This window comes from Schistocerca nitens, chromosome 1 (genome assembly GCF_023898315.1).
Source record: "Schistocerca nitens isolate TAMUIC-IGC-003100 chromosome 1, iqSchNite1.1, whole genome shotgun sequence".
Lineage (NCBI taxonomy): Eukaryota > Metazoa > Arthropoda > Insecta > Orthoptera > Acrididae > Schistocerca > Schistocerca nitens.
Genome location: NC_064614.1, coordinates 1,060,443,511 through 1,060,468,802, shown reverse-complemented (window position 1 = coordinate 1,060,468,802; position 25,292 = coordinate 1,060,443,511). Strand labels below are relative to the sequence as shown.

Genomic DNA, 25,292 nt, shown 5'->3' with positions numbered 1-25,292 from the left:
TTACAAGGAAGGACCTTACGACACAGACGTCCTGTTCGAGTAACCTATTCGACTCGACATCATCCTGTAGCTCGCCTTCAGTCCTGCCGTTCCTATGTCACCTGTCAACTTCGTCACTGGCGAAACGTGTTGTTCACAGAGAGGTCCAGATATCCTATGACGCTAGGTGTTGGTCCCGTCTGGGTGCGGAGAGAGACCCGTAGTGAGGAAGTACCTGCCAAAAAATAGCTCTGAGCACTATGGGACTTAACATCTGTGGTCATCAGTCCCCTAGAACTTAGAACTAATTAAACCTAACTAATCTAAGGACATCACACACATCCATGCCCGAGGCAGGATTCGAACCTGCGACCGTAGCGGTCACGCGGTCCCAGACTGAAGCGCCTAGAACCGCACGGCCACACTGGCCGGCGAAAGTACATGCCAAATGTTGTCCAAGAAACAAGTCTTTCAGTGTTTGCAGCCATACACATCTTGTCGTTGTCCATGGTCGCCTTACGGCCAGGCAGTACATCGAACAGACCCTATTGGAGCGTGTGGTGGGTGCTGCATACGCGTCGGCCCTGAATTCCTTCTAACGTCGGGTCCTATGTGGCGGGCGCCAGCAGGGACGTCTTGCGAAGCCAGGACATTGAAGTAATGGAATGGCCGGCGGTGAATCCCGACCTAAACCCCATCGTACGTGTGTGGGACATGCTTGACAGAAGTATTCGTGGTTGTTCTTTTCCACTACAGATTCTCCAGGAGCTCTCATGTGCTCTCATTGAAGAATGGGAACGGATATTACCAGGTGACCTCCGTAGACTTATACGGATAAACTCTCACGAAGGGCATACACATTTTTGGAGCTTTCAAAGACCAATGAAAATCATCCAGGAAGACGGTATGAATAATTGTTTCCACATTGTTTTCGACACCTGTCGGACATTTCAGTTCTTCCTAAGTAAACGATCCAGAATGTAATGATATTCTGTTGAGAAGTTAATTTGCGAAAAATAAACGTATATTTTGGTAATAGATCCAGTCCTCAGTTATTGCTAATTGGAGTGCGAAAGAGAAGTGGTTCAAATGTCTCTCAGCACTATGGGACTTAGTCCTTAGCTCGTGGTCGTGCGGTAGCGTTCTCGCTTCCCGCGCCCGGGTTCCCGGGTTCGATTCCCGGCGGGGTCAGGGATTTTCTCTGCCTCGTGATGACTGGGTGTTGTGTGATGTCCTTAGGTTAGTTAGGTTTAAGTAGTTCTAAGTTCTAGGGGACTGATGACCATAGATGTTAAGTCCCATAGTGCTCAGAGCCATTTGAACCAACTATGGGACTTAACATCTGAAGTCATCAGTCCCCTAGACTTAGAGCTACTTAAACCTAACTAACCTAAGGACAGCACACACATCCATGCCCGAGGCAGGATTCGAACCTGCGACCGTTGCAGCAGCGCGGTTCCGGACTGAAGCGCTTAGAACCACTCGGTCACAACGGCTGGCTTGCGAAAGAGACTCAGTCATTGACCCCCTAGTTCTTTTGAGTAGTGTGGTACCGATCTGATAGCAGTTAGTCAATAGTTTTTTTTTTTCTTCACATATTTAACTTTTCCGTACAAATGAGGAAAAATGCTTTATATTTTCTATATATTCTGTAGTTTCTTGTCACCAGCAGTCTCTGTGTAGATACTATCGTGCGGAATTTTGTGCTATCAGGCGCTGGTTAAATATTGTGGCCTATCGTATTTGATTACATCATTTAAAAATATGTGGTCTATGTCCTACCCGTTGCTACAGTCACAAACCGAAACTCGGCAGCGTTTATTCTAGAGATGGGTAAATTCGTTGATCCTTGGGAACTAATCCACTGGTGATCGCTATTTTTTGGGAACCGTTAATTTTTACTCGTACACCGTTCATTTGTGCATGGTATATGGTTCCTATGAAAAATTGAAAATTAGTAGCATAGGTGACGGAAGATGGAAGGTGCCAAGAGGGGGCACTTGCCTCCCGTCTAGAGTACAGAGTTTTTATTCATTACAGAATTCTCACACACTTGTAGAAGTAGTTTTCGTGATTCTGCAAAGCCTCTCGTTTAGCCAACTGTAGCGTTATGTGGCTGATCGCAGGGAAATAATATAAGGTGGCGTACGAAAAACCGGCCACGAGTACAGACTGCTCGCCAATTACGGAAGATTTGTTGACCGCTACGAGCAGAATAGATAAACATGTAATAAATGGGCGATAAAGAAATAACAAATAACCTAATACAAACAACAACTTCGAAACAATAGATGACGATTGGTAGGCGACAATGAGCAGTCTAGTATTCTGGGTCGATTTCTCCTGAGCCACCCTGTACCATTGAAATAATATCGTAGAAGTTACTGTATTCTCTTCACAAAATGTGACACCAAACACACTATTATGGAGCTCGGGGTTTATTCGGTTGTAAGTTGGTCTTCCATCCGTAACAATGAACATGCTGTTTCACCTTGGATCAAAAAAAGACGGAAAATGGCCACTATCGAGTGCCTTGCCGACTTCCTTTGCGTGTGTAATAACAAAAAAACTTGCCTTTTTATGTCTTCTGCTGTTTATCGAAATAATGAAATACGCTGATAAGATCTTTTGTTACCTGAAAAGATGTATGTATTACATACCACGTAGTTTTTATTCATTTACATAATTATAAAATACATATTAATTACCGGTCGAGGACGCTGAATAGGATTCGTAAAGAACGAAAGTCCAGAGTTCAAAAAAAGATTTGAAACAGATCTAGAACGGGCATGCGCAGCTAACAAAACGAACAACTACTCGGCTACTGAACTAACTAGGAACAGTCGGCAGTGGAACTGCGACGGGTGGTCACGCGGAGAAAGAAGAGACCGACCGAGGGAGATAAGGACCGAGGCAGAGACGGGAACGGGACCGAGGCTGTAACGAGACCGGCCGACGTGCCTTCGCGAGAACGAGATCGACCGATTCCCGTTCCCGGGAAGACCGAAGTGAACTACGAAAGACCGTTCCTTAAAATTCGTTCCTGGCTCCTTCCGTTCATCTTGGTGAACTGTTCCTTTGGACCCATTAGTTCGCGAACGACCCGTCTCTAGTTTATTGTGTGTAAGTTATCTTTGAAACATGATTAAAATTTAGTTTTCGTATAATCGTAGCATATGTTCTGCCATAACTATTTTGTGCATACCAAGTCATGCCGCAAAGTCTTATTCTTGTTTTCGAAAAGACAGGCCCACTCTTTGTAATACTCAGTCCTCATTAATCGCCTACAGTTTTGCGGAAAATATGCGCGCACTTTGTCAATCATGCATTATTTGTTTGTCTACATTGCCTATGATTTTGCTCGCTTTTTTTTGTCCTGAAGTGATATGCCATCACTTCCCATTCACTGCTATTTTTTCCCTCTCGAAATATCTATTAATCTGGGTATAACTGGGTGATTCATTTTCTGAGCGAACAGAGTGCTGATTTCGAATCCATTAAAACAATATTTATTTTATCCGTGCTATTTTGAATAAAACGTAGCGTTTACAGTTCTACAATTGATTCAGCTGTCTTAATCGAACAATAATCACAGATTTGTTAAAGGAAGGCAAATTTCCTGCGTAGGTTGTTTTATTTTGAAATAATCGCTTTATTCATTATGTCTGATTATTGTTTTCATTGTGAAATAATGTGACTGGTTCAGAACAAAAAAAAGGATTCGCAGAAAAATGACTGCAGCTGTGGAACCAAGTTTACAAACGACAAAATCAAAGATTGGAATTACACAATTACCGGTTTCAAATGTAATTTACAGTCATTATCAGGTATATAAATAATAAAATAAAACTGGATAAGCTAGAAAGTAAAACTGAGCGATAGAGGCCTCATACCCATTGTTGCAGGACACAGCCTTGTAACACAGGGGCACGTAACGTATAAGGGCCCCCACACACGAGCGATGGAGCGCAGCAATCCGTTACGAGGTTGGCCAATTTGTCGATAGTTCACACGGGTGTGGCCAAATCAAAGATAGCAGCGATGAAACTAGAAGCATTATTAAAGTTTTTAGCTTCCAAGCAGAATGAGGAAATATGAAGTGGACGTTTTAATTTAAATATTAAGGACATGTTGTACTTAAATCCCTCTCAATTTCATGTAATCTAACTCTGCCTCATATAAGTTACCGAGGGTTTAGTAAACTAGCGGATGCCTTTGATAACATTTCTGTTGACACTTTGAGATTTGAAAAGCAATGCGTAACTACTTGCAGTTAAAGTAAGACGTTAGTAAGTGAAAAAGCAATTGACGACTTGAAGAAGTACATGCAAAATACAGAGGAAATATGTACACAGAAAAATTGTCATGAATGAAAATATAATGTGGACAATTCTTAAGAGAGGCTTTTCATAAGAAGTTGAATGAATTGCAGTTCCCGTTTGTTACGTAGTTGTTGCAAGCGATAGGGGGCAAATGAAGATCACTGCCACTGCTAACAAACACAGCAGTTCATTTTCCACTGCGACATTGGCTTTCGAATTACTGGATGAAATTGCTTGATAAATCGATCATGTTTGGATGGATCGAAACGAACCCACGAATGCAGACAATTTTCTTGTTTACAGACCCGAAGATGGCTATAGATTACAGGTGAAACAGTTAATTGTCCAAGTTAAATCTGTGATTTTCACCTGGTTAAATAAAAGAAGAAATAAGTGGCACATAAGTCACGGCACTTCCAAAAATTATAACCATTCATTTTCTAAAAAGCCCGTTACCAACTATTGTTTGCTTACCATTTCTTGCTTACCCCTTGTTTAATTCCTTTTCTTTTATTTACTGCATATCAGGGCTATCACGTGCTGCCCATGAAATTATGTGACTGTGACCCAAAACATGTGTGTTTAAAGTGTTAAACACTGAAAGTGCTCTTTTTATTCTGGTGTCTATAACCAGATGAGTCATCAACTTCCTCTAGGCGTGACACTAAGAGCACATACGTTTCGTATAGTTCCTCACATGCATGTAGGTGCAAAAAAAATTAGATGAAAATCTGTTTGCGCCCTAGTTATGTACGTTAGAACGGCCTTCTATGCTGCGTCGGTAACCATGCGCAACATTGCTGAAGCCTCCGTGAAAATATCAAAAGACCCTTCTTTATAAGTAAAGAAGTGTCTTAATGGACGCAGACTATAACATGATATGATACACTGAATTCGTGGTTGAGAGAATCATACCGGAAGAAATTTTCTGTAATCATCAGAGCCACTCCTGCAAGACTGGCAGTGTCGATTTTAAAGATTCATGTCCATTATGCTTCTCGTCCTTGAATAACACTGAGCTCTTGTGGTGGTATTAATGATGGCCTAGTAGACGAGACGTAAAAGCCCAACGAAAAAGGTACATTAATTGTTTCCTAACGACTTGACCCTTGAGGGCTGTGGTAGCCTTTCTTCTTCATTTATTTGAAGGCCGCAGATAAACATTTCGCACAAAGAAGTTTGAGAGAGTTTCCTATTCGCCAAATTTTATTTTCTTCTCATGGTAAAGTCGTAATTCAATGAACGGATAGCAACAGCTTCTTAACAGACATTCCTCGGGCATGGGTGTGTGTGATGTCCTTAAGTTAGTTAGGTTTAAGTAGTTCTAAGTTCTAGTGGACTGATGACCTCAGAAGTTAAGTCCCATAGTGCTCAGAGCCATTTGAACCAAATCGATTTCTGTCAAAATTCGAGCAGGTACCTGAAATTTTTCCCGTCATAACTCGCTTTGTTGCAGGTTAGGAAATGATTGGGTAAAGAAGTTTGTTTTAGTCACGGAGGCGATGGTCGTAGAATTCATGCTATCGATTTTAATCAAAAGAAACCAAAATGCACTGAAAGCAGGACCTTGCATGTTTTCTTAAACTTTTTATGTGTTACTTGCTGTTTTTACATAATTGTTCCTGGAAGCTACTGTAAGCTGCGTTCATATTTTTAACAGCAATAAATGAACGTCCACACAGCAAAGTACACAACTCTAAATCCCACAACCAGAATACGTTCTAATTCGGACATTTCCAAAAGCACAGACACCATTTTGATTCTGCAGCCATTATGAATCAGGACACAAAAGAATTAAAAACAGTAGCTGGCAGTGGGCATTGATTTATATCAGTCGGGCAGCTTGAAAATTTGTGCCAGACTGGAATTCGAATTCGCACACATTACTCTACATGCTGACCCACTACACCACCTACGTGCGTTCGTGGTGACCACTGCGTCCAGATAGTGTAGTGGTCAGTGTGTAGGGCAGTGTGTGCGGTAGTGGTGACCAATGTATCCACATGGTGTAGTGGTGTAGGGCAGTCTGTGCTGTTCTACTGGCCACTGTGTCCAGAAGGCGTAGTGGTCTACACACCTGCCTAGTAAACAGGAGACCTGCGAATCCTGGTCTGGCACAAATTTTCAACTTGCCCCACTGACAGCTGATGTCTTAACTCCTTTACGTCTTGCAAATAATCTAGTTAACAGCGGAGAAGGTAATATCAGCATGTGGCTTTCAGAGAACAGATTAACGCTTAACTGCTCAAAGGAAAGACGCAATGCTTACAGTCTCTGACACCGAACTTCTGTAAAAGCATAATTTTATTGTCCATGTGTTCTCAAACAGTCTGTTAAGTGGAACATTTTAAATTATTATGACTAAAGGTAGATTAAAAGTTTGTCCTTGGAAGCAAAACGTTCAGTATCTTGTGCAGAAGTTGAATGCCGCTCTCTTCACTACAAGAACGATCTCTATTGCCTCTGACTTTCTGACCTTCACTTTACTATCCCGTATGGCGCAATTCTGTGTAATCACCAAGAATATTCTTGGCCCAGAAACGGGCAGTCAGACAGTGTCAGTTTACAAGCTTCACGTAGGTTCAAATGTTCAACAGTGTGTGAGTTCTTAAGGGACCAAACTGCAGAGGTCATCGGTCCCTAGACTTACACACTACTTAAGCTAACTTAAAGTAAACTGTGCTAAGAACAATACACACAGCCATGCCCGAGGGAGGTCTCGAACCTCCGGCGGGAGGGGCCGCATTGATAGTGACATGACGCCTCTAACCGCGCGGCCACTCCACGCAGCTTCACGTAGGTTGTTGTTTACGTTTATCACAACTCTAACTGTGCCATCCTACACACATACTCCACTATGCGTGTTGTGTACATAGTTCCGCGTAGTCAGCCCGTACACAACTCTCCCACTAGAGTGCATCCCGCTAAACACAACAGCGCAGGCACAGCGCTCGTCCGTCTCCACACTACGAGATGGCGCTGTCTTAGAGACGGACCAAATTCTGCTTCCGCCGATCCGCGTATTAATATGTAATGCAGCCAATGAGATTGCTGCTAATGTAGAACCTTTTCGCCTCGCGGATCACACTCGCGCAGTGATACCTGAACGCACGAGGTATTATAACGAGTGTACAGACCTCCGATTACTCAGTCTTCATTTGTCTGTACCAGTCTGCGTTAGTCTGTACCAACCTATAGTGAAGTTTCAGTCTGCGCCTAATAAGATTATCATATTCCTGTACATAGCCATGAAAAGAAATGTATAGACACTTTGTCAAGTATCAGAGATATGTGAGAATAAGATTAACGTACCAAGACCAAAGGAACTTCAGATTGTCAATTGTAAACAGCATCCAGAATCAAATTAAGTAATATCTATGATTTTTATTATTTTAATAAACGTGTGTGAAAATTAATCAAGTTCTGTTTAAAGTTGGTCACCGTCAATATGCTACTCTAAGTGTGCAAGAGGCATTTGTATCGTCTGACCTAACGGCAGAAGAAAAACACGTCACGATAAGACCACGAGACATATTGCTGACACTCGCCTACTTCGTTCGAGCGACAAGTCAAATAATCTGATCGAGTGTGTACCGAAGGTCTTAGAGTACGCACACCACAATGGGATTAAATGTTGTCAATACTGACTCACTCAGAAGAATATGCGACATTAATTCAGTGAACACTGGACGGAAACGCGATTTGCCCTTGGATAAAACTTCGTTAAGCATGGTACAGAAAGGTTTTCAATACAATTCGAGCAGTATTGAAAAAAAAGCTCCGTAATAAGCCACACGTTTCATACCTAAGTTGAAAGTTGACATACTACTATTCTGTGGTAAATTTTGGAAATTTGTGGTAAGGACTTATGGGACCAAACTGCTGAGGTCATCGGTCCCTAAGCTTACGCACTACTTAATCTAACTTAAACTAACTTACGCTAAGGACAACACTCACACTTACCCATGCCCGAGGGAGGACTCGAACCTCCGACTGGGGAATCCGCGCGGACCCTGACAAGACGCCTCAGACCGCTACCCCGCGCGGCTTTTGTTCTGTGTGGGGTTTTCTCGCAGTAGTTGAAAACTTTTCTCTGTAACGTTTGTCTATTTCCTCCAAACTTTTTTCATGTTTTATTATTTTTTTAAATATTTTGTAATCCGCGCTGTGTAAACTATGTGCTTATTCGTCCCATGACCAAGTAGCTTTTCCCTTATATTCCCACTGAAACTAAAAAATAAACAAAAAATAAAAAGAAGAAAGAGAGAGAGAGAGAGAGAGAGAGAGAGAATGTAAGGAAGGCAGAGTGCGATTGGAGAGAGAAGCAAAAGATTATATATTTACTGGAGATGTATTAAAAACTGCTAGTAGCAACTAAAGTGACAGTAATTAACACAAGAGTGCTAGACGCAGTTTCTCATGGCTTTGTAATAAAAATACGTGAATACGACGAAGGGCAATCTATAAATAACATTCCGGAATACTGCAGCGCTCCTAGCAGACGAAGTTGGAAAACATCTTGGGTAGGACTCCTATGTATCTTCTCAGTTATAACAAAAAATGAACCAATTAGAGAGTTCCTTGGCAGTGGACAGTGCACCCGTCTTTAGAGCCATCTCATATACACCGTAGGAGACCAACTGTACACTTCTGAAATCCACCGACACACTCTAGCATCTTCTGAGACGCGAAGCTAATGCTTTTGAATAAACATTGAACAACAATAACAACGACGTCGTAAGAGATTGATCACTAGCTCATTACTGAGATCCGTTAGGTAAAGAAAAACTAATCTCTTGATGATATTGAGTTACGTACGTTACCAAACCTAATGGCTGTCCAATTTAAGTCGGCCGTATTGAGATTAGTAGCTATTCCCTCATCTTTCGGTGTATAGCATCCGCCATTTGTTACAGTCGCCCTAGCAAACGTGGCTAACACGAAGTGTAATGCAAGAAACATAAGAGGATAATCTGTGAGACTTGCGGCCTGTCCTGTTCATCTGTTCGTGAGCTGTTGTGTCGGGCTATTTCGTAACAGCGTTTGAACAGTGTTACCTTACGCCGCTGTTATGTAATAACGACAATTCATGTACAACAGTAAATGCAGCAGAAATTTTACGGGGTTAACAGTGCGTGCAGCGGACTACGTTCCCACAAGTTTTGTTATATAATCTGTCTGTTCTATTGTATAATCTGTCGCTTGATAATATAATCACAAATCTGATCGTACATCGTGGTTGATCTTCACGTCCTACTGGATGCTAGTCGTTCTGAATATGAATTGTGCTATCGACGCATCGTAATACCGTAATCTTCGATTAATGTACCAGTAGTTTCAAAAATTTTAGGTCAGTGCAGGAAGCCAGTAAATGACTTGAAATCAAACCGGGGATATGCGATGTAAATGAGAAAAACTATATTGCGATTGCATGTGTGGTCTGAACAGTGTTCTCTGGAGGGTATCGATAAATATGTAAATGTTTTGCTGTAGAGAAACGTTTACTACATGCACCCTTCATTCTGGAACCGCGCGACCACTACGGTCGCAGGTTCGAATCCTGCCTCGGGCATGGATGTGTGTGGTGTCCTTAGGTTAGTTATGTTTAAGTAGTTCTAAGTTCTAGGGGACTGATGACCTCAGATGTTAAGTCCCATATTGCTCAGAGCCATTTTTGACCATCCGCCTTTTATTTCTTTTCTTTCTTCTTTATGGCCATGATTCAGCCTCTATGTAGCGCTATTTCATAAGTACCTCTTTGCTTCCAGAAGACGACTGCGCGAAAACCACAATATATGCAGAAAATACACACATGTCTGTGGATAGAGTATCTCTCCAAGTGTTTAACCTACATCACAGATGCTGAATACGGGCACCATTTGTAACGCATAAAACGGCAATACAATTGTCGAACTCTTGCCACATACGCCTTAAAACACTATGGTCGATATCAGGAGCCGTATTAATAATGCTTCCTTGCAACTCTTCGAAATGAAGAACCATTGGAGGCAGGAAAATAATCCCATAATAAGACATCGTATGGAATCAAGTCATTTGTCTGTGGTGGGTCGCTGAAGAAGGGAAGGGTGGTGGAGTACCGTCTGCAAAATGAAGTCCTTGCATAAGCCATTCCGGCAGTATGTCCACTTACGCGAAACCAGCCAGTTTCCTCTGCAGAGAAAAACTGTCCATAAAGTTTCGAAGAGGACGTGTCAAAAAGGACGTTAACTTTAGATGAATCGCACACGCATGTTCCACAATCTCATGTGGATGTTCTGTGCTCTTGCAAGATACGTGAAACGTGACTTCTTCACTGTTGCTAACTGCTGTGAAAAATCATCTTCCTCCAGTAGCTGCTGCAAGTCATTGTAATAATGAGAACGAAGCTCACAGTCGCTAGTAGTTAACGCACGTAACAACTGCAGCCGGTGTGGTTTTACACGCGGACGTTCACGAAGAGTGCGCGACAGTTGAGTGCGACATCTGCAGTTCTCTGCTCGCACGTGCCGTTGAATTCTTCGGGCTCCTGACGTATGATTCCCACACACACTCCATCTTCGCTGCTGACGGTTCCGAAAGCGGCCAATCTCCCGAACTGCGTTGTGCCACCCATGGATTGGTTTGTCTACTGAATGTTTTACGTGATATCTTATACGAAATCGCTGCTGAACCGTCACAGCTGGCTCACATGTGGCGAATTCAAGGACTCAACATGCACGCATCACTCAATAATACGCCATATTCTGGCACACTTGCCACCTAGTGGTGCAATCTGCAACTATGCGACATCGTATATTACGAAAGGAAACTTGGAAGGATGTGTACAATTTCTTGTATGTCTTGTAATTATCAGGCAGTCGTATTTTGAAAACCTGCAGGTACTTATGAATAATCGTACATTTACATCTAAATATATTCTCCCACCAGTATCAGTAACAACGTGTCACATTCAGTTCACATATAAATGTATGTACTGAGGATAAAATGTTGGCTGTATGCCTCGTTACGCACCCAAATCACTCTTACCTTATTCTCATGAACTGAGCGCGAGATATACAGCGTGATTTTGCTAAATGGGAATAAGAAGCAGGAAACGATCCCTGACAGGATACTGAGCATAAATATTACAAGAACATATGGGTAGAAATGCGTTCCAAAGGAAGTCCACGTGCTTGTGCGTGGAGAAAAAAGATCACTGACAGTGACCGCGGTATCAAAAGCAGGCATGTGGCCCACCAGAGTGCGGTAAGCCAAACAATCGTGTGGAACAATGTCCACTCCGACGTCATTAACTGTATCACTTACAACGCGTGCATGCCTTGTTATCATCAACAGACCTGCCTCTGCAGCCGACGGTTTTATCGCTGGTTCGTCGCACAGGTCACCACACAGCTGAGATTTCACAGATATGGCTACCATTTCCGGGGATGGCGTCGGCGGGGCTGGTGGGCCAGGAATGGGGGGGGGGGATGATGATGATGTTGTTGTTGTTTCGGCCTGAGGGGCGCTCAATTGCGCGGTTATCAGCGCCCACACAAATTCCCAACCTTTTCTCAGACCAATCTCGCCACTTTCATGAATGAAGATGAAATGATTAGGACAATACGAACACCCGGTCATCTCGAGGCAAATAAAAATCCCTGATTCCGCCGGGAATCGAATCCGGCACCCAGTGCTCATTAAGCGAGAATGCGACTACGGGACCACGTGCTGCGAACGAATGGACACGCCTTTGGTGGTGCTTACTACATAAAGGTGCTCCAGCTCTCTGTCGTCTTGAGTGTGGAGCTAAAACACTACCATAGACCGAACAATCATTGAAACCTACACTGTCAAAGATCTTCTATCGCTTCAAGTGGGAGTAGGAACGCTTTTCCGGCCACAACTACATGCCATCTTTTTTGCTCCTTACCCTCTCAGAGACAGTTTCCTGAAATTTGGCTCCTTTTAGCAACTTTTCCCTGTATAACAGAGGCAACAGAATTGGTGCCCAGTACTCCTCTAATAACTGTTCTCTAAATTTACCCAACAGAGTGTAATGAGTACGAATTTACTGTTCTCACAAAGATGCCCACTTAAGTTCCTTGAGCATATCCGTTACAGTTTCTTTTAGGGTGTACTGACCGACTACGATCCCAGCAGCGCCTCCCCGGATTCATTCACTGTCTCCCGTTATGCCAACTTGATAAGGACTGCATAACGCTGGAGAAACATTTCAGAGTTTTTGAACTAGCTTCTTGTACGCGATTTCCTTTACAAATACACTGCACTTCGAAAACCTCCCAAGAAACAGAATTCTTTCTTTAATATTTCGTAACACTGATTTTTCTTCTTCCTCTCACTTCATTTTGCTTAGTGGTGTTACCACTAGACAAACAGGCGGCGCGAAAAGAACACGTAAATTCCAAATTACTGTGATTAGATTTATGTTGATGGCATGTAGAATGTATTTACAGGAATACAACCTCTAAGTTACCCAGTTTAAGAATTGCAAATTATTTTTTAAAGATAACATCGGAAAGATGACGTCCGTCTTCCTACACACACATTAAAAGTCTTTCTTTAAAGTTCTACACAACATCTGTCGAAGTGTCCTGTGAAACACCAGCAATTTCTTCGCGTATTGCAGCCTGAAGATGGTTGAGTAGCGAGGTTTGCGGAAATAAACTTTGCATTTCAAACGACCCCATAAGAAAAAGTTGCAAAACGACAGATCTAGCGAGCGTGTAGGCCAGTGGAGATCGCCAAAATGTGACGTGCAGTGCTGAGGAAACATCTCTCGAACAACTGCCATGGATGCATTAGCCGTGTCGACTGTGGCTCCACCTTGTTGGAACCATATTTCTACAATGATGGCCCCCAAAGCCTCAAATTGTGATCCCAACACAAGGTTCAGAAATTATTGTCAAATATCATGTAGTGAGTCTGGTAAGACAAGAAAGAATCGCAGTTAAAGCATGATACTTACATCTACATCTACGTCATACTCCTCAAGTCATCTAATAGTGTGTGGTGGAGGGTACTTTCGGTACCACTGTCTGATCCCTACAACTTTGTTCCACTCGCGAATAGTGCGTGGGAAGAATGATTGTCGGTAAGCCTCTGTATTGGCTCTAATTTCTCAAATTTTCTCCTCGTGGTCAATACGCGAGATGTATGTGGCGGGAAATAATGTTTCCGACTCCTCCTGTAAAGTGCTGACCCGAAATTTCAATAGTAAATCTCTTCGAGATGCACAACGCCTCTCTTGTAACGTCTGCCAGTGGAGTTTGTTTAGCATCCCCGTAACGCTCTCTCGCCAGCTAAACCATCCCGTGACGAAACGCGCCGCTCTTCGTTGGATCTTCTCTATCTCCTCTATCAGTCCTACCTGAAAGGGACCCCAGATAGATAAACAATCGGGCGAACAAGCGCCTTATAAGCCACTTCTTTCCAGGATGAATTACATTTCCTTAAGATTCTTCCGATGAATCTGCGTCTGGTGTCTGCTTTACCCACTATCTGTTTTATGCAGTCATTCCACTTAAGGTCGCTTTGGATAGTTACGCCTAAGTATTTTGCGGCAGACGCTGTCTCCAGCTGTTTGTCATCCATATTGTAGCTGTATTGTAGTGGATTTCTTTTCCTATGTATGCGCATTTATTTACATTCAGGATCAACTGCCAGAGCCTCCACCATTCATCAATTCTCTGTAGGTCGTCCTGCAATTTCTTACTATCTTCTGGCGTTGCTACTTTGGTATAAACAACTTCATCATCTGCGAATAGCCTTAAAGAGCATCCGACGCTTTCTACTAGATCATTCATATATATTGTAAACAGCAACGGTCCTATCACACTTCCCTGTTGTCCTCCGGATATTACCTTTACATCTGTCAATTTACTTTCGTTAAGAGCGACGTGTCGAGTTCTATCTGCAAGATAGTGTTGAATCCAATCGCAAGCCTGCTCAGATACTCCGCAAGCTGGTATTTTTTTTCCATTAAACGGCAATGCGGGACGGTGTCTAACGCCTTACTGAAATCAGGGAACACCACATCAACCTGAGCGCCGTTGTCCACTGCCCTGTGAATCTCATGGAGGAAAAGATCGAGCTCAGTTTCGCAGGATCTCTGTTTGCGGAATCCATGTTGATTTTTATAGAGAAGATGCTCATTTTCCAAAAAAGTCATAATTTTTTAGCATAAAACATATTCCATAATTCTACAACAGATCGACGTCAACGATATAGGTCTATATTATGTGGATCCGTCTTACGGCCCTTCTTAAAAACGGGAATGACTTGCAGTAGCTAGGTACCTTTCGTTGCTCAAGCGATCTACGATAAATCACTGCTAGAAGGGGAGGAAGTTCTTTCGCATAATCTTTATAGAATCTTACAATTATGTATCTCATCTGGTCCTGACGTCTTTTCACTAGTAAGCGATTGTATCTGCTTTTCAGTTCCGCGATCGGTTGTTTCAGTATCTGCCATTTCGACGCTCGTACGACAAATGAAAGGAGGGACAATGTTACGATCGTCCGCGGTGAAACAACTTCGGAAGACCGAATTCAGTACTTCGGCCTTCTCTGTTATCTTCCGTTTCGGCGCCGGTGTATTCGCTGAGAGAATGAACAGATGATTTTGACCCACTTATTGATTTTACATACGACCAAAATCTCTTAGTATTTTTACTCTGGTCGGTTGACAACGTCTTGCTTTCAAAATCACTGAACGCTTCTCTCATTGCTCTCCTTACGCTCATTTTCGCTTCGTTCAGCTTTTGTTTGTCAGCTATGTTTTTACTGCTCTTGAATCCGAGATGAAGTGCTATTTGTTTACCTAGCGCTTTTCAAACACGGCTATTAAAACATGGTGGATCTTGCCCATCCCTCAAAACTCTACTCGGAACATACTTGTCTAGAGCATATTGAACGGCGCCTTTTAATTCCTTTCGTTTGTTCTCCATGTTTTCGTCCTCATCACCGAATATTTGATGCTGACTTTTGAGATATTCTGAAATTTGTATCCCGTCAGCCTTTCTGAGCAAATATATCTTCCTACCTTTCTTAACATTCCTTGTAGGACCCGTTGTCATAGATGCTGTCACAGCCTTATGATCACTGATACCTTCCTCTACGTTAGCTGATTCGATAAGTTCAGGTTTGCTTGTTGCCAGGAGGTCTAAGACGTTACCGTGGCGAGATGGTTCTCTATCTGCTCAAGGTAATTTTCAGACAAGACATCTAGAACAGTTCCACACGAATCCCTGTCTCTGGCACCAGTTTTGATGGCATAAAACTACCAATCTATACCTGCCAAGTTGACGTCATCCCCTGTTATAGCGGCATGATCAGTAAAATTACTAATGATATTCTGCAGGCTCTGTCTGAAGCGCTCTACAACTTCAGATCCTGACCAAAGTGGTCTACAGAAGCATCCGATCACCGCTTGTGACCGTCCTCTGATACTCACTGTCACCCAGATTAATTCACATTCGGAATCCGCGATAACCTCACTAGATTTTATCGAATTTTTTACCGCAAAAAACACTCCGCCACCATTGGCGACTAACCTATCCTTACGATAAACATTCCAGTCTGAACTTAGGCATTAATTGTCATTTACGTCTGGTTTCCACCAACTTTCTGTTCCCAATACTATCTTGTTTTATAACCTTCGGTAAGCGATACTTATGCCCGCCCGGTTGGCCGTGCGGTCTAACGCACGGCTTTCCGGGCGGGAAGGAGCGCCTGCTCCCCGGCACGAATCCGCCCTGCGGATTTGTGTCGAGGTCCGGTGAACCGGCCAGTCTGTGGATGGTATTTAGGCGGTTTTCCATCTGCCTCGGCGAATGCGGGCTGGTTCCCCTTATTCCGCCTCAGTTACACTATGTCGGCGATTGCTGCGCAAACAAGTTCTCCACGTACGCGTACACCACCATTACTCTACCATGCGAACATAGGGGTTACACTCGTCTGGTGTGAGACGTTCCCTGTGGTTCCACCGGGGGCCGAACCGCACACTAACCCTGGGTTCGGTGTGGGGCGGCGGAGGGGTGAAGTGGACTGCGGTAGTCGTCGTGGTGTTGCGGACCACTGCGGCCGCGGTGGGGACGGAGCCTCTCCGTCGTTTCTAGGTCGCCGGTTAACGTACATTACAAGCGATACTAATTTGGGACCTTTCCTTGGCTGCTCCTGCAGTTTACTAAATCCATATTAATCTTTTCTGTCTCTAATCTGCGAGGACCAAGATTCTCTGAGGTCACTGTGGCTGATTTAACAGCCAAGTCGTCTTTGATCCCAAGGAAGAGGTTCTCTAACGTAAAAGAGCGCCCATGTGCACGCCACATGTGCTCCGTTACCCTAGTAGGCGCTTCCTTCGTGTGGTGCACGCCCGACCAATTAAGAGGAACCCTACAATTCTGCCCCGATTGCGGAGGCTGAGAAATTCTGCTCCAAACCAGAGGACCGCGATGAACCGTGGGTACGATGGTGCAAACAGACAGTTTAGCCTGCATCCCGCGTGCGTTGCTATTTGCCTTCACCAAATCAGCCAGCCGCCGAAAGGAGCCGAGGATGGCCTCAGAACCCAAGCGGCAGGAGTAATTCGTGGCGACATATGCCACTACATGCAACCGATCGCACCCAGTGCGCTCGATAGCTGCCGGCAGGGCCTCCTCCACATTATGGATGAACCTTCCGGAAAACATACCTAATGCACACTGGGATTCTTTCTCGCCTTATCTGCTATCTCTCTGAGGGGCTCCGTCACCCGCCTAATATTGGAGCTCCCAATGACAAGCATCCACCCTTTGTACTTGTCCGGACTAGGCAGGAAAATCGACTGTTGGCCCAACAGGAGAAGCAACCCGTGCTGGCTCAGAGTTATCATCAAGAATGGGTAGCACCTCGTACCTGTTGCTAAGACGCAGGGAGGTGTCACTTACTTGGACGGAGTTTTACCTGAAAAGCTTGCTATAAATAGGTGCAAGTCATACTGTACTATGTTCGACTGTGTGTATGTAGGTATTGTGGTGCAAAATAGAAAAATATATAGATATGTAAGACAGGTCAGTTTTCACAAAAATAAGAGTACGTGACCAAACACAACAAAAACCTGTAGTAGCTGTTAATGAAGGACAACCAGTCGTCAATTACTTTTTTTTTAATTTTTGAATTCAGTTGCTCCTCTTGTCATTACAAATCGCCAGATACTAACTGTGCAATCATGCAAAATCTTCCTGCGTGTAATGGTAATTTCACTGTATGTTTAACATGCAATTTTGGTGTACATGATGAACCAGTCCATCACTTGTTTAGATGAGTGCGTAAAATTGCCTAGGAACTGCATGTGAATTATCCATTTCCAGACCATTGGCCATTACTCTAGTGTTTTTACTTCTGGCTCATTTCCATTTTTTGCTGTCTAATAACCTCTACATTAAGTTACTTGGACAGATCCTCAATCTGGCGCTGCTCCTCACTTTTTATCCAGCTGATCATCTTGTATTTAGGAAGGTTAGTTGATTTGGGGGTGGGGACCAAATAGCGAGGTCATGGGTCCCATCGGACTGGGGAAGGATGGGCAAGGATGTCGGTCGTGCTGTTTCAAAGGAACCATCCAAGTATTTGCCTGGAGCGATTTAGGGAAAACACGAAAAACCTAAATCAGGATGGCAGGACGCGGGTTTGAACCGTCGTCCTCCCAAATGTGAGTCCAGTGTGATAACCACTGTGCCACCTCGCTCGGTATTTAGGAAGGTGGTGGCATCTCCAATAATTGCTTTCTGTCCCAATCTACAACGTTAGGTGTCATGAATCTGTAGTATTGGACCGGTATTTGCTTAACATATGGGCTGTTGTGGCAAGTATGCGTATTTCTCGAGGAGTTTTCCTTCCACGCTTTTATACATTGTTGATCTGAGGGTGCCGGCCTTTCCAGACCGCCATGCCGCCTTAGGCCACCATGTCAGAGCGACAAGTGCGTCACGTGGTGGTGACTCGCCGCAACTCGTCCAGCGGCCCGCCGTCAGCGCTGCCGCGCCCGCCACGGCCGGTTGAGGAACCACAGTTCGATCTTGTCTGCAAGGTAAGTTACCTTCGGTCTTTCTTCTCTGACTTTATTCTGATTCCTATTCGCCATTCCTTCCGTGTGTCGACTTGGTTCTATATTTATCATATATAAAAAATATTGCTTTTTCTTGATATAGACAGCAAAAGCTATCAAACTCTATAAATTCATCTCTCTTGTTGTCTCATCGGTCACATCTCGGTCTGTAAAGTCAACATTTTCTGACCCCTCACCCTCATTAAACGATTTAAAAACTGTCCGAAAATTATTTTTAATGTCAACTGGAATCAGAAAATGTACAGCTACGTTAAGAATGAATCCGAGAGTGAGTGGGACAATTGATTATCTTAAGTTTAGTAAAAGTTTGGTCAACTTAACTTGTTTCTCGACGATAACTGTAGATTCTTCTCACTCTTGTTTGGGGAACGTACTTTTAGTGAATGATTCCTCTCTGCAGTGGGTATCACAGAAGTCTCCAAGTTTTCTATTTCCATATATTAAGAAAAAACAGCCGTTGCAGGATTGTATGTTGACTTCAAAATAAATTTATTCCATATCTGATGATTTTCGTAATGCACTTGCAACACGCCAATCCCTCAATATTTTAACACGGTCGTTCCAGTTCAGTCGACAACTAACGACTTACAACCCACAGGAGCAACTCACTCACGCCTAAACACTACACACAATGCAAGTTGACAAGCGCAGAGATATAATAATTTTAGTCCCACCAGGTGTGTATACTATCGACATAACTGAAGAGTTACATTTCATTAATATTTGGTGTAGAAAAACATATCTATTAAGAATCTTTCAAATGTTCAAATGTGTGTTAATTCCTAAGGGACCAAACTGCTGAGGTCATCGGTCCATAGACTTACACACTACTTAAACTAACTTATGCTAAGAACAACACGCATAGCCATGCCCAAGGGAGGACTCGAACCTGCGGCGGGAGGGGCCGCGCAATCCGTGACATGGTGCCTCAAACCGCGTAGCCACTCCGCGTGGCAATGAATCTTTCAGAATAATTGTAAAAGCAATAAATATGATCATTCATCGAATTTTAAATAGTCATGACTTCAAATATACATCGAAAATACAAAAATCATAATGTTTTGCACAGAGTAATTAATCTTATTTTACTTTCGTGCTTTTTTTCTGTTTGTAAAATGGGAGCCGGCCGAAGTGGCCGTGCGGTTAAAGGCGCTGCAGTCTGGAACCGCAAGACCGCTACGGTCGCAGGTTCGAATCCTGCCTCGGGCATGGATGTTTGTGATGTCCTTCGGTTAGTTAGGTTTAACTAGTTCTAAGTTCTAGGGGACTAATGACCTCAGCAGTTGAGTCCCATAGTGCTCAGAGCCATTTGAACCATTTTTTGTAAAATGGGTGATCATTTTGGCTGTAATATTAACATCGTTGGAAACTCAGTATTACAATTTCGATCTCATTGGAATGTGTTGTGAACTAATTTGTATCGGATTCTCCAATACGCGACGAAAAAAACGATGTACGCTCACTTGTTCCATTAAAACATCTAATACTTGTTGTGGCTCAAGTCCGCCTATAATATTCGACACATATAACCCCTTGATCCACATCAAACACATGATCATTCTCCCTCTCAATCACTCCTATTATTAGATAAGGAAGTATTTTCTCCATTTTTTCACGGATTGTTGATTCTTACCTTCCAACCTGGGTAACTACATTTACTACGTCGACTGATTTCCGCCACAAATTTGGCCTGGAGTAATTTGGCTGGAAGACATACACTGGTGTTCAAAGTTAAAGCAACAAACTGCTATCTCCCCTCCCTGTGTCTAATTCACGATGTAATCATACAGACTGTCACCGGATGTCCGTACCATAGCGTTCTGCACGGAATATGGTGCTCCAGTCAATGGACAACCACGCTAGCGATGACGTCAGGACACCTATCAGACGAGGTAGTGTTTGCCAGGAAGTCCCACATCCACCATCGCTGTAGTCACAGTCACAGACGGTGCAATATGGTGCAGAGAAGACGCTTACCAGGCTCTCTGCGGTGGAGAGCCATAGAAGGAATGGAAGCAGAACAGTCGCAAACTGATGTTGTCCGATAGCTTAATGTGAATCGCTTTGTTGTTTCCCGGGAGTGGCGACAGTTGGTAGAGACAGAAACTGTAGCCTGAAGACCAGATCAGGGCCCACCACACATGACACCAGAAAGGGAGGACCGTTATTTGGATATAAGGGCACGACGGTAACGCCTTGGTACTGCATGGCAACTGGCATCTCACCTCGCAGCATGCACTGGATGTGTTTTATCGAGACAGACGGTGTACAGATGGCATCAGCGAGTGGCCTTTATTGTCGGAGACCTGCTGTAAGTCTACCCATGACGTGTCTTCACAGAAGGGAACGTCTGGAGAGAAATCATCAACATGCCAATTGGACGGTTGAACAATGGGCCAATGTTCCTTTCACAAGTGAGTTCCAGTATGGTCTGAAGAATGATTATCGACGGATTTGCATATGGAGGGGACAAGGAACACGATTTCGGGACCAAAACACTGTGGAAAGCGACCGATATCGAGGAGCATCCCTAATGGTGTGTGGGTAGGAAAGTGTAGATCATCCAGTAGTAAGACAGTTATATCAAAGAAGAATAATAAATGGCTTGTGGATACCTTCATCTCTACTTTGATCATCCATACACAGCGCCAGTATGATCACTGTGTTATTCACAAGGTTAACACAGGAATGCACCCACATCATATTTTTTATTCTCACAACATTAACATTGATTCCTTTTATATTTAAAAAGGAATTTTCATTTAAAACCTTATGTTATGCTTTATCTTCGTTTTAATAGCTAGTCATTATCTCTGGCCGGCCGGAGTGGCCGTGCGGTTCTAGGCGCTACAATTTGGAACCGAGCGACCGCTACGGTCGCAGGTTCGAATCCTGCCTCGGGCATGGATGTGTGTGATGTCCTTAGGTTAGTTAGGTTTAATTAGTTCTAAGTTCTAGGCGACTGATGACCACAGAAGTTAAGTCGCATAGTGCTCAGAACCATTTGAACCATTATCTCTGACAAGCCGGACACTTCTCTAGAATTGAAATAATAACGGGAAAAATCTTAGACAATAAATGTCTGTGGCAGGCTATGTTTGTAACAGACCTGCAGAAATTTATTTTGAATTAAGTAGATTAATACAAGAACGTAATATAAAATTATGGTTAACTAGACTTGAAGAGTTATAGCCGATGATTCGATTTTCTCAGTCCGATTTGTTAGTGGAAAGCTTTGTTATAAAGTCTCTCTATCGCCTTTCTAATTCACCAACGTACATTTAGAAGTACAGTTTTATCATCAGGGCTTTAGCTGCCATCGAAACACCTTCATTTTGCTGTCAACGCGATAAAAAAAAGCATATCTGTAAATTCTTCTGATTTCAGTTGTATATTTCGCTACATATTTGTCTCAACCGCAATATAAAAAAGCAGTTAATGAGCAGTTTCACTGCTTCAGTTCTTCAAAGACAATCTTCAGATCTATGAAGAGTAGACATAGATAGTTATCAGTAAAGTATATTAGGCTGGTGAAGTCTCGAGAGGAAAAAATTGAAAACATTTAAAAATTAAGACAGGATAACGTCAATGACATGAAGTAACTTTTAGATATTATTTTACAATAATAAGTGAGCAATACCGTTTTGAAAGACGAAACCAAATTAATACACTGCTTTTGCTGAGGCTGACAATGATAAATGGATGGCTAACTGTGTAACTTTTCATTATGCTCAGAACATCTTGGATTCAAGAAAGGATTTTCTCAGGCGCGTTGAAAGACAGTGTACGTCTATAAACAAAATCAGAAATCTTTGGAAGAGAATCCCTGCTGTTTTTTCCGATTCTTGCTCAGATTGTTTTGGAGTAAAACTTAGCTCCTCTGTTCAGTACGATTATTCCGCGTTAGTTGTTTTTATCTGTCCTGTTTCCTTTTTTCATCCTGTCCATTCTCCTTGTAACTGTTTTCCATACGCTCCTTTCTTCGCCGATTCTGCGAACTTGCTCATTCAGTCCACATAATTTTCAACATTTTTCTACAGCATCACATCTCAAACGCTTCGATTTTCTTCTGTTCTGGCTTTCCAACAGTCCATGATTCACTACCGTACAATGCTGTGCTCCAAACGTGCATCCTCAAAACTTTCGTCTTCAAATTAAGGTCATTTTTTTTATACTAGTAGACTTCTTTTGGCTAGGAATGCTTTATTTGCCTGTGTTAGTTTGCTTTTTATGCTCTCTTAGCCACATCCATCACGAGTTATTTTGCTTCCAACGTAGCAGAATTCATTAACTTGGTCTGTAACATGATCATCATCTTTCATGTTAAGTTTCTCGCTATTCTCATTTCCTCTACTTCTCATTACTTTGGTCTTTTTCGGTATAAAACTCGCAATTGATTTTCTGTACTCATTAGAATATTCGTTCCATCCTGCAGATCTTGTAATTCTTCATCACTTTCACTGAGAACAGCAATGTTATCAGCGAATCATATCATCGATCTCCTTTCACTCAGAATTTTTATCCCACCCCTGAACTTTTATATTGTTAACAGCATTGCTTCTTAGATATACAGATCGAACAGTTGGAGAGAGCAAAACGCACAAGTTCACTTGGAAGTTCTCCATTTACTTAAAACCCTCTTTAAGTTTTGCTCCACAGTCTTTATAAAAGATATTTTGCTGTCAATTCTCCACAAGCTGCTAAAATGTTTATTATTCATAAATTAGTTTCGGCGTTAGAGTCTGTCAGAGGATAGCTGAAATGTCGAAGTAGTTGTATAATATAAAAATTTTAGCTGTTTGTGGTGGATTTACAACAAAATGTTCTTCAGTTAGCTCAGATCGACATTTAGTTTGAAATAAATTAAGTATCAAGCACAGTGATCCACAGGCATAAGTGGTACCAAAACTCAGATCAGTGTCTTGTCACGGTCTTTTGTTGATTGGCACTTTCGTTTTGGACACTTCTTTGCAAATTCAACAGTTGAAGAACTTTTTCGCTCCAGTGCTTTTAGTCATTCGTCCTCCTGCATTCCAATACTTCTAAATCTAGCCGCGCGGTCTGGGGCGCCTTGTCACGGTTTGCGCGGTTCCCCTCGTGGAAGGTTCGAGTCCTCCCTCGGGCATGAGTGTGTGTGTTGTCCTTAGAGTAAGTTAGTTTAAGTTAGTGTAAGCTTAGGGACCGATGACCTCAGCAGTTTTCTCCCATAGAACTTACCACAAATTTCCATTTTTTTGTGTAAATCTACGGTTAATGAAACCATTATAATTGGCAGTGAACTTCGGAAGCCATCCAGCACAAAAAGATAAAACCATTATAATCAGTGGTGAACTTTCAAAGCCATCCACCACAAAATGAGCATCCAGGAGTGAATGTGAACACTTAAGTGTCTTCAAATTACTAGTCACCTCATTCTTTGGCGAAGTCAGACCTTAGACATAACCAATCATCCCTTTCTTCTTGAACTCCAAAATGGGTTTCAGTAATGTTCTTCAGACATTTAAAATGAGCGAATGTTTTAGACTGAAGGTGTATGACACAGACTTCATTTTGTTATGAAAGCTAAACACACACTGTACTATGTCAGAAATTACTTTTTCACACCCTTGTAATGATACACTGATGCGCTAAACTTTATGACCACTGTCCACGGCAGACAGAAAGCCGTCCGGTGGCTCTTCAAATGGTTCAAATGGCTCTGAGCACTATGGGACTCAACTGCTGAGGTCATTAGTCCCCTAGAACTTAGAACTAGTTAAACCTAACTAACCTAAGGACATCACAAACAACCATGCCCGAGGCAGGATTCGAACCTGCGACCGTAGCGGTCTTGCGGTTCCAGACTGCAGCGCCTTTAACCGCACGGCCACTTCGGCCGGCTCGTCCGGTGGCGTTGCGCCCACTTGACGCTGTAAGAAAAGTATATCGGCGCAGCAGAGACGCATGAGAAAAGATTATAGCGACGACACGGGCCGCAAATGCGGAAATACCCTGATATTAGCAACTTTAAGGCAGATTCTCATGGCCCCGTCGCCCATCAATGACCGACCCAGAAACGGCAAAGCAGGTCTACTGATCTCATCCTGCTGACGTGGTCACCTAAGAACAATGATCGAAGGACGGTGAAACAACAAGTACTCGACTAGGTGTTGAAACATCCTAGCTTCTCACACAACGTGGAGATATGAAGATGGCATGTCCGAAAGAACAGATGCCATTGGTGACCGTGCAGCTATCTAGAATGAAATAACAATTAAATCAATACCATTAGCTGTTCACAGGCGTTGATATACACCAATGGGGACAGTTGAATATGTGTGCCCCGACCGGGACTCGAACCCAGGATCTCCTGCTGACATGGCAGACGCTCTATCCATCTGAGCCACCGAGGGCACAGAGGATAGTGCGACTGCAGGGATTTATCTCTGGCACGCTCCCCGTGAGACCCACATTCTCAACTTATAGTCCATACACTACATTCGTAGTGCCCCTGCCATTATACCCATTACTCGCGGCAGACAATCCACCGAGTCCCGTAAGAGTTCAGGCAATTCGTGTGCATCCGCACTGAAGGAAGTCATCAGCCGGTTAGCCTTAACGATATGAAGATGGCATCTGTTCTCGGCGAATTGTCTGCCACGAGTAACGGGTATAAAGGCAAGGGGCACTGCGAATATAGTGTGTGCACTATACGTTGAGAATGTGGGTCTCACGGGGAGCGTGCCAGAGATAAATCCCTGCAGTCGCACTATCCTCTGTGCCCTCGGTGGCTCAGATGGATAGAGCGTCTGCCATGTAAGCAGTAGATCCCGGGTTCGGGTCCCGGTCGGGGCACACATTTTCAACTGTCCTCGTTGGTGTATATCAACGCCTGTGAGCAAC

The 25,292-nt window shown here is 43.2% G+C and overlaps 1 protein-coding gene across 1 annotated transcript in view; it reads left to right on the top strand.

Moving 5' to 3' along the window:
* Positions 1-25,292, top strand: part of LOC126197869 (ras-related protein Rab-37-like) — a 359,311-nt gene that overhangs the window by 250,234 nt on the left and 83,785 nt on the right. Inside the window, exon 2 of the mRNA XM_049934672.1 lies at positions 18,225-18,371. Within this exon, the coding sequence (XP_049790629.1) occupies positions 18,249-18,371 (123 nt within the window). The 5' untranslated portion in view covers positions 18,225-18,248. The remainder of the gene's footprint in view (positions 1-18,224; positions 18,372-25,292) is intronic.